This window comes from Colossoma macropomum, unplaced genomic scaffold (assembly GCF_904425465.1).
Source record: "Colossoma macropomum unplaced genomic scaffold, Colossoma_macropomum, whole genome shotgun sequence".
NCBI classification, from domain to species: Eukaryota; Metazoa; Chordata; class Actinopteri; order Characiformes; family Serrasalmidae; genus Colossoma; species Colossoma macropomum.
In genome coordinates, this window is record NW_023494785.1 from 18246702 (window position 1) to 18259451 (window position 12750).

Genomic DNA, 12750 nt, shown 5'->3' on the forward strand with positions numbered 1-12750 from the left:
GACCAAGCAAGTAGATGAGACAATGGTGTTGAAGGCAGTTAATCTGCCTCATGAATAAAGGACAACACATCAGTCTCAGTGTTCTGCAGCCTGGTTAGTAAGAGATGGATCACTTGAACCAAGTGAAGAACAGTACTGACCTGGCGAGGAGTTTTCTGATGTATTCTAGATGTCTATGATCTGTATAAAAAAAATAAAAGGATGAAGAGTTCCCTCCACTCCGCCAGGACTAGCTTGATTGCAAGTAGTTCTCTGTTCTCTGTGTCATAGCTTCTCTCTGCTGGTAACAGCTTCTTTGACTTTGCTTGGTTTCCCTGATGTTGGGATATCATATCACCCTCACTGCGACAGTGGAGTGTTTAGGGATTGATGCTGAAGTGAACTGCCTTTTCAGATATATGTCTTGCTGGCAGCCAGTGTCCAGTTGTGTGGGGAATCTTTTATGTGAGGGCGAATACTATGGAGCTTCCGTTTTATATAAACCATCAGTAGAAGTCTGCTACTTTTACTTTTTAAGCCTGCAAAAAAAAACAAAAAAACAAGTGGCTTTCATTTTTGGGCTGGAACAAACCAGCACCACCTGTAATTTAAGATCCTATTTGAATTAAGGACTGAGGAAAGATACTGAGAACTGATAAAACTGGTGCTTCTTAGCCTCATTGTAGAGTTTGTGTTAACCAAGGTAACATGGTGATAATGTGAGAGGGAGAGTAAATCATATTGTCTGAACTATTACAAACTGATAGTCTGAAACACTGAGGGTGCATTAGGTAGTCTAAAAGGATTCACTAGATGGCTAAAGGGTGTGTTCCACCTGTGATCTTCCCAATAATGTTGAACACACCACACATATCCAGTTTGATGTATATTCTGGTTCTGTATAGCTTTCCCAAATTGGTAGCAAATGTGAGAAGATCTCTTCACCATGGTATTTTTATATGAGTATTGCCTTCTCTATCACCTTACTAAGCACCTTGGAATAATGAATGCTGCTTTGGAGTCATCAGTGGACAACAACTCCTGCACCTGGGTGATGTGTATGAAGCACTGAAGCAAAATGCTTCAGCAGGTCTCATTCTTTAAGCGCTATTCTTGTGTCACAAGAAGCACACCGCCTGGGAGGAGATGGTGTCTGAGTTTGGGGAGTTGTGGGATCCAGCAGGGCAGTTAGATGAGAAACTTGCTCTTATTTGTCTGCTTAAAGCTGTTGAATAACTGCTTGTCGGTTTTCAGAGTCTTTGGCTGCATCCATAATTGGCTTCTGTAACCATGCAGAACATGGAGACATATGTTGGATGCAAATGCACAGAAAGTTTAATGTACACAGTGAACAAAAAAGAACACAGACAATAAACCAGGAACAACACTCAGAATTGCACACACAAAGGCAGGGGCAAAACTTTGCACTGATTGTCAGGTGGTATTTATAGTTCATGGTGATTATAGTCATCGGACTCAGGTGCGTTCAGTATTCTAGTGAGGTGAAGCAGGTGTGGTTGTGGCGGATGCGACACAAGTAAAAAAAAAAAAAATAGAGTGAAGTAAGACACTTTCATTCAAATGATGCATTTTATTCTGAACCAGCAACAAAGTGCAGTGCTACCCCACCACAAACACTCCATCTGTTGACTCCTGAAACTCACATCCTGAGTTCCTTCTTTCCTGTATTTTCAGATGTATTCTCTCTGTCAGCTGCACTGCTCTCACTGCTGCAGTGAGTATCATAAAAATGTGGGTTTGCGAGAATTAATTAGTATATAGAGCTGTGTAAAAGGCTTCATCAAATGCATTATAATTAGATTAATATTAAATAAGAGGAAAATTTACATGGAACCTCAAGTAAAAAAGTGATTATGGAGTAATTTAGGTATTAATTATGCTGCATATTAGAGTTATTTTCTCCATGGTTAGAATGATGTTTTTTCTGCCTGTTACACTCAGTAGTGGTCAAAAGCCACTGCAAATTAGCTTGCAGTAATGCAGTCTATATATGGATGCAAACCATCGAGTTCGCTTAATGTATCTATTTACTATTCTGTTTCTTATATCATTACACAAGATTACTTGCAATATCTACTGTTCTTCAGCTTCAAACCAACTTCAGAACGTCAATATTTCAAGTTATAAATCAATATCTATTAAATGAAGAACGGTTTAGCTTGAAATATGTACCGTTTTTTCCTTTTCTGACCTCAAACTCTTGACTCTTTCCTACAGCAGCTCTTCTTGAAGTCTGTTTTATTTGCAGCAAATCGCCAAATTGATAATGAAAACAATGCTGAAAAATGAATGCAGTTGGTAAACGTGCACTGGGAGCTAAAGGGGTAGTGTGTCAGGTACTGTTCAAGAATCAGAAATATTCATTGCCATCACAGCTTACCCATATTTTATATTTCATGCTCATTCTACTATAACGTGTTTTTTACAATGCGCTGCACACCATTGTAAGCACACGGGCCATAATTTATTGATGCAATACAGCCTTGCTGCCTTTTCACGTGCTCTCATATTCCAGCATAACAGGCTGGCAGAGTGAAATTGAAGGCCCTTTTGTGAGCCTGTGCTGAAAGACTCAGAAATCAACTTGGCCATTTTATGCAAGAGCATGTTAGTGCTTCGAGCGTAGTCTTCTCCTGTGTCTGCCAACAAGAGGCAATATTTTGCTTAAATCTTATCAGTCGAACAAAGCTTTTCCCTCCGTGCACATCTTGTGTATTTTGGCCCTTGCAGCATGGTAATTAGTGATTTATCTGTACATTTTCATCTGCCCAGTTGCTAAACAGCACAAGCTATATTTCTGTATTACATGCAAATAAGAGTGAGTGTGTGAGCTGTGGGGAGTGCCCGGCCTGGCCTGACCCACTGTGGGAGCACAGGGACGAAAGCTAATGCTGACAGAGAGAGAAGAGATGGCTACAAAGGCGCTCACAGCTCGGCACGCACTGGGTAGACACAGAGCACCGTGGCCTTTGCGGACCCTGAATAGCAAGCATGTGGATCAGAACGCTGAATTATGCATCTTTCCCAGCCCACCAGATAGGCATCACTGAGAGCAGAACCTGAGGCCGCTTTACCCACCACAGAGAAAAGGGCAGTGGTGCAGACGCTTCCATTCAGTAACAGTTACTTGTGTATCTAACTGATTCTTCCAATTAATGGATTAGGACAGTCTTACCTGTCTAGCTTTTGAAAGTTTAAAAAGTACTGCTTTGAAAAAGTGAAACTTTTTAATGTGTTGGCATTAGTATATATTTGAACAGCATCTCAGGAGAATTTGATCATTCTGCAGTGAAAAAAACAGTACTGCTTGCTTTTTTATACAAATTCTATTATGTCGCTTTGTTTTATCGGATAATTGTTTAAATATAATGCCATCGCGCCATCAAAGGGAAAAGGTGAACTGATGACATTTTCCTAAATGTCAGAATTATCTTTACACTTTTATTACATTACATTAAAATGAACAAATGCATTCACCATGTTTCACCTGAATTATTTTAACCTGAAATTGGTTATTCAAATAAATTGCTTATTATATTAATGTGACTGTCAAGACAGAAAGCTGATAGCACTGTCAAAGTGACTACGGCTTTGTGTGGCCACCTATAGACTGAAAGACATAAAGGCCCTGGCACTTTGCAAAGAGATCTGAAGGATGAAATGCATGATCTTATTTATTGCAAATGCGCAGGATGCCAAAGCTCATTCATGTGCTCCATGTATGTCAGCCATTAGTTATTAACGCAATATGCTAATGATGGGTGTGCATGTTTGACTTTTCCCCCGTGCCCTAGAGCCCATCCTTTCATCTTTATTTTCATCCGCCTTTTTTCACTGCCCTTTCTCATTCCCCTCACACATGTTGCCATGTATCTGGATCACTTACTAAAGCACAGATTTGTTAAATGTATGAGCCGTACTAGCACGTTCCTTTTGTATCTTCCACTTGCCTCAATTGCCATTCGCAGCACCACAACATGCAGCGTAGAGGGGGTAGTAGTGTTCATTATGATCCTGCAGGTCAGGTCTGAGAGGATTTCCCTAATTGCCTTTCCCTGGATGTGCTTTTTATTTTACCTATTCGTTTGATGATTCCAAATTCCAGGCCCCCATGTACTGTCTGATTCCTGCGTACATCTCACTGTGCTTGGAATTATTCATCAAAATAGCAGGTGTTACGTGCACAGCTTGCCTGAGTGCCTCATGCTGATTGACCCGGCTGTAGAAGAGAGGGGAGATGAACACCTACTACGTATGACCATGTCTTCCCTGAGCCCAAGAGATGATCAGAGCTCAACTACAAACCTAAGATTAGGGAACAGTTACAGCTTAAATTCTGACCTGAAATCAGGAGACAGTTACAGCTTAAATTCTGACCTGAAATCAGGAGACAGTTACAGTTTAAATACTGACCTGAGATCAGGAGACAGTTACAGCATAAATACTGACCCGAGATAAGGACAAAGTTAGAGCTTAAATTCTGACCTGACATCAGGAGATAGTTACAGCTTAAATTCTGACCTGAGATCAGGACAAAGTTAAAGCTTAAATACTGACTTGAGATCAGAAGTTACAGATTAAAAACTGATCAGTAGGATCAGTAGACTGCTACAGCTTACATACTGACCTTAGATTGGGAAATGGTTACAGTTTAAATATGGTTCTGAAATTTGAACACTGTTAGACTTTAAATGCTATAAATACTTTAAATACTGACCTGAGATCAGTAGATTGTTATATTTTACATACTAACCTTAGATCAGGAGAATGTTACAGTTTAAATACTGACCTGAGATCACTGACCTGAATTTCAGCCTAATCTTTATCTGCCACATTTATAGCATATGGCCCATTACCACAGACAGTAATTTTGACACATTTTCCTCCGCTTAATAAAATAACAGAAAAGTCGTTGACACACACAACACTAATAGAAGCCAGTGGGCAGATGTGTCAAAATGATTGTCCTTGCTGATCTACAGTATGCTGCCAATGAGGAAGATAGAGAATAGATTGAAAATGCTGGAGTATTTCTGGAAGTATTGACCTGTGATCACCAGGCTACTCAGCACTGCAGCCACCTTGTATGCACATACATTGTCCATAAACAACAGGCGTTGTCGTTTCCTGTGGAGAAAAAAAAACGGCAAGGGACAAGCAGTGTTATTAACACAAAAGCAACACAGCAAGATTGGAAGTCCACTGTCACTCAAGCTTGTATGTTTTTTTTTTTTTCCTTTTATTTTTTTCCCCTTGTCTATCAAATGAGGTCCCGAGACTTTTCTGCCTTGAATAATTATTCATATAGGAAAAGTGTTATGAATGTACTGTGGGTAGGGCTAGTCACTGAGCATTGCTCATCCATTGCTAATGCAATTAGAAGCCTCAGAAGCTTCCCTAGATGTTTTCTCCAGTTCTCTGTGGGCAGTGAGTGTGACCCACACTCGCACTCAAATCCCCAGGCTTACATTTGAGTGTCAGCTAGCAGAATTGCTAAGTGTCCCCCGACCAAGTTGACTGTAATTCATGTCAGTAGATTACATGGCTCTAGGTGTCAGGGATTGCATGTTTCATGGGAGGAGTGTGCAGGACGGTGTTAGAGGAGATAAACCCATCACTCGATGAAGGTGAGAGGATGCCTCAGCTCTGTGGTCAGGCAGGCAGCCTGTCACTTTAATCCATAACGCTCGTGTGACCCATGAAACCTGCTGGATCAACACTGGAAACAGGGCCATGCTGTGCTACTTGCCCTGTTCTCCTGACTTTTTTTTTTTTTCATTTTATTTTTGCAGATGAAATACAGAATGAAAAGTGTGATAGATCTTTGCATCACACAACATTACTTCCAAGTATTTCTGTTCTCAAGTACAACGTGTGGCAATCCGATACCTTCTGCTTGTAAGGGAAAAAGAAAACAAAGGAGACTGAGACTCTTCTTATGTTCTCTGTGCCATTAATAAGGGTCATTTAACATGAAAGAAAAAGCTGGTATTTGCATGTCTGCCAGTGCCTCCTCACTAGACTTTAGTGACACTGGAGCTAAATGAGGGGAGACAATGTCTCCCACTGATCAATGAGGGAAAAGCCTGCCAGCTAACTGTGGTTAAATCTAATGTGATAAACGGCTCCATCTGTCACCGGGATTGGACTGGAGGTTTTAATTCATTCAGGACACTGAGACCCAGGTAAATAAATAAAGGTTGTAACATTAGGAGGTAGCGGCGCTCCCTGGAGATTTCAGTCTGAAACCAAGTGTGTGTGTGTGTGTGTGTTTGTTTATGTGTGAAAGAGAAAGAAAAGGAGCGAGGCAGACATGACTGTGATGAGGGTCATTAATGCTTGTGATGGTGTGAGTGGAAAGTACATTTTGTGATCAGAACAAAGACACTACTGGCTGACCGTTTCACACATCTTGCAAGCTTACTCTGCAAATCAAATAATTCAATATCCTGAAATATAGATTTGTTTATTTCTTGACTTTTGTGTGTTTCTATTTGCGTGTGACAGGTAATGCCATTCGTCCCATCGCCTTGCGTGCAGTGTCAGCCATAGCGAAGGCCTTGCCAGGCTTCCCTATCCTGGCCACTGGGGGCATCGACTCCGCAGAGTCCGGCTTGCAGTTCCTCCACGCCGGAGCCTCAGTTTTGCAGGTATTGTGGCTGTCTAAATTCATTTTGCACGTTTGCTTTAATCCAGCTTGCATCAGGCTGTCAAATACAGGTTCAGTGCAGAATAACAGATGTAATTAGCTTGTTAATATGAGGTTCAATTGCAGTTGTTTTTGAATGATATTGTCATTCAGCTAAATGTATTGTGAAAATGTGCCTCTCAGACGTAGATAAAGTTTTCATTGGAAAACTTTTGAGTTCAATTAATGTCCGAACATAAATTGTAAACGGAACATTGGAATGTGTTTTCAAAGTCTATATCCTCAATGGGTTGTGTCTGGGGAGTAATAAGTCAGAGAATCTGCATGCAAATTGAATCGCTATCTGTGAATAAATGCATCCACTATTTTTAAAATATGATTTAATGTTTCGGTAATGCCTCTCCTTCACCCACCTGTTAAGTCTCAACACTTGGGATATGAGGGGCTTTTTTTGTAATGCATCCAGAGACTCATCCTCTGAATTAATATGAAAATTTAATTATGGAATAAAAATGGGCTCTTGATCGAATCATAATGCCTTCAATTACAGATTCTCTGCTTTGAAAAGCCTTAATTTGTATTTCATCTTCTAAAATATAATCACTATTTGTGAAGCGTTCTTGCTTTTAGACGGATTTTTGTTTCCCTGGGATGAAAGAAAATATATTTTGTTGTTTAAGTTTTTAGCAGAGGATTAGTCTTGTGAATTCTGGCTTGGATTAGGATGGAACTTGGAAGTCTGCAGTTTGTTTAGGAGACACGATGTGGCATTTGTTCAGTGATGGCTCAAAGGCCCAAGGCTTTGTGAAATTGCTGCTGCAAAATAACCACACACAGATAGCAGTAGCCTTTTATCATAGCCAAAGACTAAAGCATTACTTCTGATGGTAATAACACACTCTCTAGCCTCTGTGCAATGTTTTATCCTAGGGGAAGCTCACAAAAAAGACTTCATCTTCCCACATGCTTCAGGAATGCTGGCTATGGCTATAGCAAGGCACATTTATTGAAAAATGGCAGTGAAAGAATGAGGTGTAATTCTGACTCATACAATCAGGGAGTCTTGTAGTCGGAACTGAAGGAACATAGAAGGCTTGAATGGGAGAATTAAGGTTCTGGGCAGTAAGTATGTTGCTGTCTGTTTCAATGCTAGAGACACTTGTGCTATTGTCTCTAAGTAGCGATTGACTCTGCACCACATCAAACATATTCTCCATAGAACAAACAATATAATGAAGTCCATTCATATCCTGTATTGATTTCTGCTTAGATCGATCAGGGTGTTTTGTCACTCTTTGGTTATTGAAGACCAGCTTTCTGAAGTCATACATTCAAGACAGCTGCTTACCAAGACCCTTTTTGATTATGCTATGTGCCAAATGGAAGCAATGCTGAACAACAGCTATCTTCTCTTCCCTTTTAAAGTGGCTTTACTTTCCTGTGTGTGCCTTCTTTTGATACAGGAGGACCAGTCTGTAGCTAAAGATATCTCACCAAGCCCATATGCTGGAGGAACTAATGCGATCCACTTGTCGATCAATACTTCTTAGTTGATTCATTACCAAAAACATTGCTTTGCAATCACCCTGTAGGGGATTTCTGCTCTGTATGGGGCCTATTGCTCTCTGCATGTATGTGTGTGAGAGTAACCTAGCTGCTTTTATTATCTACAGCTGTTCACGAGGGCATAAAGAGCCTGCTTGTGCACTGGTTCTTGCTCAGAAATATTACACCGAGCATTCACGTCGCCTCTGAGTTGTTGTAAAGGACTGCTTCTCCCTCTTTAATAACATTCACCTGTTTTGGTAGGTTTTCTCCTGTCCTAATGAGGTATTGAAATTGCTGCATTTAGCAGTAGCGAGAGCATATTGTCACAGTGTTGTCGTCGGCAGGTCTTTTGGGGCAGTGGAGCAGTATTTCACTAATGGCCGGGCCAGTTCAATCTTAATGATCCACGCTGCAATTTCTGTCCGTTCTGGTGCATGTAAACAGCTGTGAGCTGCAATAAAGGAGCCATCATCAGGTAGCAAAAATGACTTGTGGCCCAGAAAACATCAGGAATTCGTAATTCGGGTTGAAACAGCTAAGTGTCTCTGTAGGGAAGGAAAGATCAGACAGCACAAAGCAAGCTTTTAACAAGCAGCATGTTCCATGGTTAAGATATTGATTGAAGAAGCACTACTTACAGTATTTCTATAGATGAAAACAAAAGGAAAAGGTTATGTGCTCCCTTCAATTCACAAAATCCAGTAAAGGGGGAGGGGTGGGGGTGGTTGGATACTGGGTTTTATTGAAAAAAGAAAGTAAAGAAAATTCCATATTCAATTACTTTTGAAATGTATTCACCTCCACACACGTCTGAGATCCGTTGCTGTTTCACACAGCCAGTGTCTCTTACCTGGAACGCAATACAAAATATCGGTGGCTAATATCCTCTGGCATATTGGGCATAATGCTCTAATCAAAAGGACAAGAGCTTCATACATAGTCATTGTAACATTTGGATGCCAAACTGAATTAATCTCCCTCTCTTTTGGGAAGATGGTGTTCTGCTAAATGCCAGAATTTTATCACTGGAAATAAAAGAGCTGACAAAGAGAGTGTGTGGGGGGGATCTAAAAGCATTTGAGATCTCAGAAGGAGTCGAAATCAATGCACAGCCACAGTTTTCAGAGTAGATAAAAAGGACCTGCTGCCTCAATTGCCTGGAAACTACTTAGAAATTCTCACTTCGATTTATTTCAGGAGTCAGCCACATTAGGACTAAATGCTCTGTAGCAGGGCATCACATCTTTGATGTTCCCCACCAAATGAGGAGCACTAATGGACATATTCCTCCACTCAGTGCAACAAGGCTCAGATTTTACAACTCCAGCCATGGGAAGATCACAAATTGTTCTGTTTATCATAATTAATGAATTCATTCACTTTCATTCATACATATTTCATGAGCAGTTCTATAAATGAGGTTGCAGTGCTTTGACTCAGAGTACTCATTTGCCTTTCGGAATATGAATATTTAGGTTTTGGTTCAATTTTGAAATCTTATATCAGGGTCGCTTTTGGTTGAGGTAGTAGGTTCTTTCAGACAGAATGTGTAAAGTTTAACTTTGAAATTTTAAACTTTTGACTTGTAGAGTATCATAAATACATTTCATTTAATCCAAGGCAAATAATTAGTTTAGTCAGTCACATATTTTCCTGGTCTTAGTTCAAACTGTTAGCAGAAGCACCACTGTTTTTTGTGGTCGGTACATGTGGCATGTGTGGCTTATTCAAGCGTTTCTGCCCTCCTAAATGACATAATTACAGCCATTGTTAAATTACATGTCCAGCATTGTATTTGTCGAAATTAAATCAAGGTGAAATGTTATCAAATTTAATTGGACTCTTTTTGTTGTTTATTTAATTTTTTCACGTGTGCATGCGTGTGTGTTTGTGTGTGTGTGTGTGTGTGTTAGTGTGTGTGTGTGTGTGTGTGTGTGTGTGTGTGTGTGCGTGTGGAGAGACAGACGGCTGGTGCAGCAGAGCAGAGTAACAAGTTTTATGCAAATCAGAATCCTAACGAAAACATACTGTATCTGTAAGCCAGACATGGGCAGCTAGAATAAATGGCTCCATTTTCTCAGCATGTGGCATTCTGACTCAGATTTAATTTTTAAATACACAATTGACACAGCCATGCTTACATCCCCAGGCGTTCGTTGTTGTGACTGTTTTTGTTTGGGCGGGGTAGAGAAATCTGAGATAAGGAATGGCAGGGAGGAGTCGAGGTGTGCATATAAGTCAGGAGTCAGCTGTGAACGGTTTCTATATAGCTGAGAGTTTATCCTGTGAAAGGTAGCGCTTAGCTGTTTCAAGCTGATGTCAGATCAGTGATGGTGCTGTGAGATAAGCGTGTCTTATCTGTTGCTTTAAGACTCCCTGTGACTGCTGTCTGAAGTGCCACAGACACATACACAAAGGCCCAAGTCCCACTGCTCCATGCAAATCACACCAGCTAAGCCCAGAATATAAGAGCCAATCGAAAGGGCTTCAACATGAGGTTTGGTTCAGTTGATTAGTGGCTTAAGCTGAGATTTATCAGGCTCATCTTTGCACTATGTATGAGGGAGCATTTATTAGATTTCTTTAAAGGTCACCTGTAGTATCTCAGGATGTGTATATCCCGCTTGCGTCAGTCTTTTTGATGTAATGGTGCACGTTTTAATCAAGCCTAAATCTCTCGCTCTGTGTGTATGTGTGTGTGCATGTGGGCGTTTGTTTGCGTACATTTTCATAACAGAAATATCCTGATTGTGTAGGTAAACCAGAGAAAAAGAGGGCTGACCCATAATGTCAGAACCAACAGAATGATTCTGACTTTGTTAAGTGCTTTTTACCAAAGTTACATGTGATAACTAAAAGGGCAAAACCATTTTTTGGTTACTGAAGTTAAGGGTTTGGGTTAAGTTTAGAGTTAGAAAATTCTTATTACATTATGAGTTCTGAACCATGACAATTAGTGCTAGGAGTAAATAAATGTCAAAATTCAGTCTAACAATGAGAACAAAAACCCACATCCATGCTGATGCTAATTTCTGCCTGCACCTCTGTTAGATTTTTAATAGTGTTCTAGCACTAACTTAATGCTGGTGCATATTAACAGTTTTGGGCATTCTGTATGTTTTATCTGAAGCTTGTATCTGACAATAACATGTATTTTACCTTGTGTGTGGCAGTTTTATAGTAACTCCCTAAGTGTCCTGGCATAGAGCTGCCAATGCTGTTTTCCATTTCTAACAACTGACTAAAACCTGGTTAGTCTACCACACGTATTCTCAGTCAGTGACATATCGAGGACTTCCAGAAGGCCTGGAGTCACTTTTTTTTCTCACAAAATCGGTCCCAGCCACTGCAAATGGAAACATGATTTATTCCACTGTCACTTCCTAATTATGATAAAATAACATATAATGCTTTCTGTTTAGCTCCTGAAGGCCTAACCATTAGGACAGTTTGTTTGGCTGTGCCACTTAGGTAAAGAAAAAAATTACTGACTGGACAGTTTTCCATTAGGCAGTTCAAGATTTTGTTTTCCAACAAAAACTTAACAATGAAACAAGAGCATTAGTACAATTCTTTAGAGTTAAAATAAAACAATCATGATAACACTATTAAATAAAGATGACCTAAAAATAACAGACATGTATTTTTTAGTTCCCAGAAAAGACCCTGAAGGTTCCCCACTGGTACTGATACATATAATACATATGGACATAGACTATATATAAAGGTTTCCGAGCACCTTTCATTGTATTCAGTTCTGGATCCCAAACACCACTCCAACTCGTCCCAAAGTTATTGGATGGTGCTCTGTAACTCCACAGCTTTATACTTCTCTCGCTGATGCTTAGGCGTTGGACATGGTGACCTTAGTGTCACATCCTATTGGTAATGCTTTTCTATGGAGATTGTACAAGCTGTGTGTGCAATTGAATGAATGGTTGTCTAGATACTTTTTGACTTCACATATTTTGTATAAAAACAGAATGTGTGTTTGTGTGTTTATGCGCAGGTGTGCAGTGCAGTGCAGAATCAGGACTTCACAGTGATAGAGGATTACTGTGTGGGGCTGAAAACTCTGCTGTATCTGAAGAGCATTGAGGAGCTGCAGGATTGGGATGGCCAATCTCCTCCCACCATCCGCCACCAGCAAGGCAAGCCTGTGCCCACACTAGAGGAGCTGGTGGGGAAGGTGAGTGACTAACAGCCACTTTAAAACCCTGCGCTTCTGCCTCTTAGCCCCACTCTAGTCTTTACACCTGTTCTCCCATTCTCTCTGCATTATCCTTTTTTATTATAGGCCTCTGACTGGCCATTAGTAGTAACACACTGTAATTCCAGAGCAGTCAGAGAAGGTACTCATTAATGCAGCGCTGGCATTATAGCTGTGGACTTGTATCTATTCATTTATGTTACATTGTTATTACAGGCCAGGAATTCACATAATTACAGCGCTGTCCAAAGCATAAAATGCCCACTTCTATGGCAAGCAATTTCATATAGCGGCAGAGAACTTGGTGAATTGATGGAGTGCAGAGGTCAGTCTTTATGGCGCT

At 40.4% G+C, this 12750-nt stretch overlaps 1 protein-coding gene across 1 annotated transcript in view; it reads left to right on the forward strand.

The window, feature by feature from the left end:
• The window catches only part of dpyda.1 (dihydropyrimidine dehydrogenase a, tandem duplicate 1), a 150967-nt gene that overhangs the window by 125260 nt on the left and 12957 nt on the right, over nt 1-12750 (forward strand). The window contains exons 19-20 of the mRNA XM_036585678.1: nt 6508-6650; nt 12207-12386. Coding sequence (XP_036441571.1) covers nt 6508-6650; nt 12207-12386 — 323 coding nt within the window. The remainder of the gene's footprint in view (nt 1-6507; nt 6651-12206; nt 12387-12750) is intronic.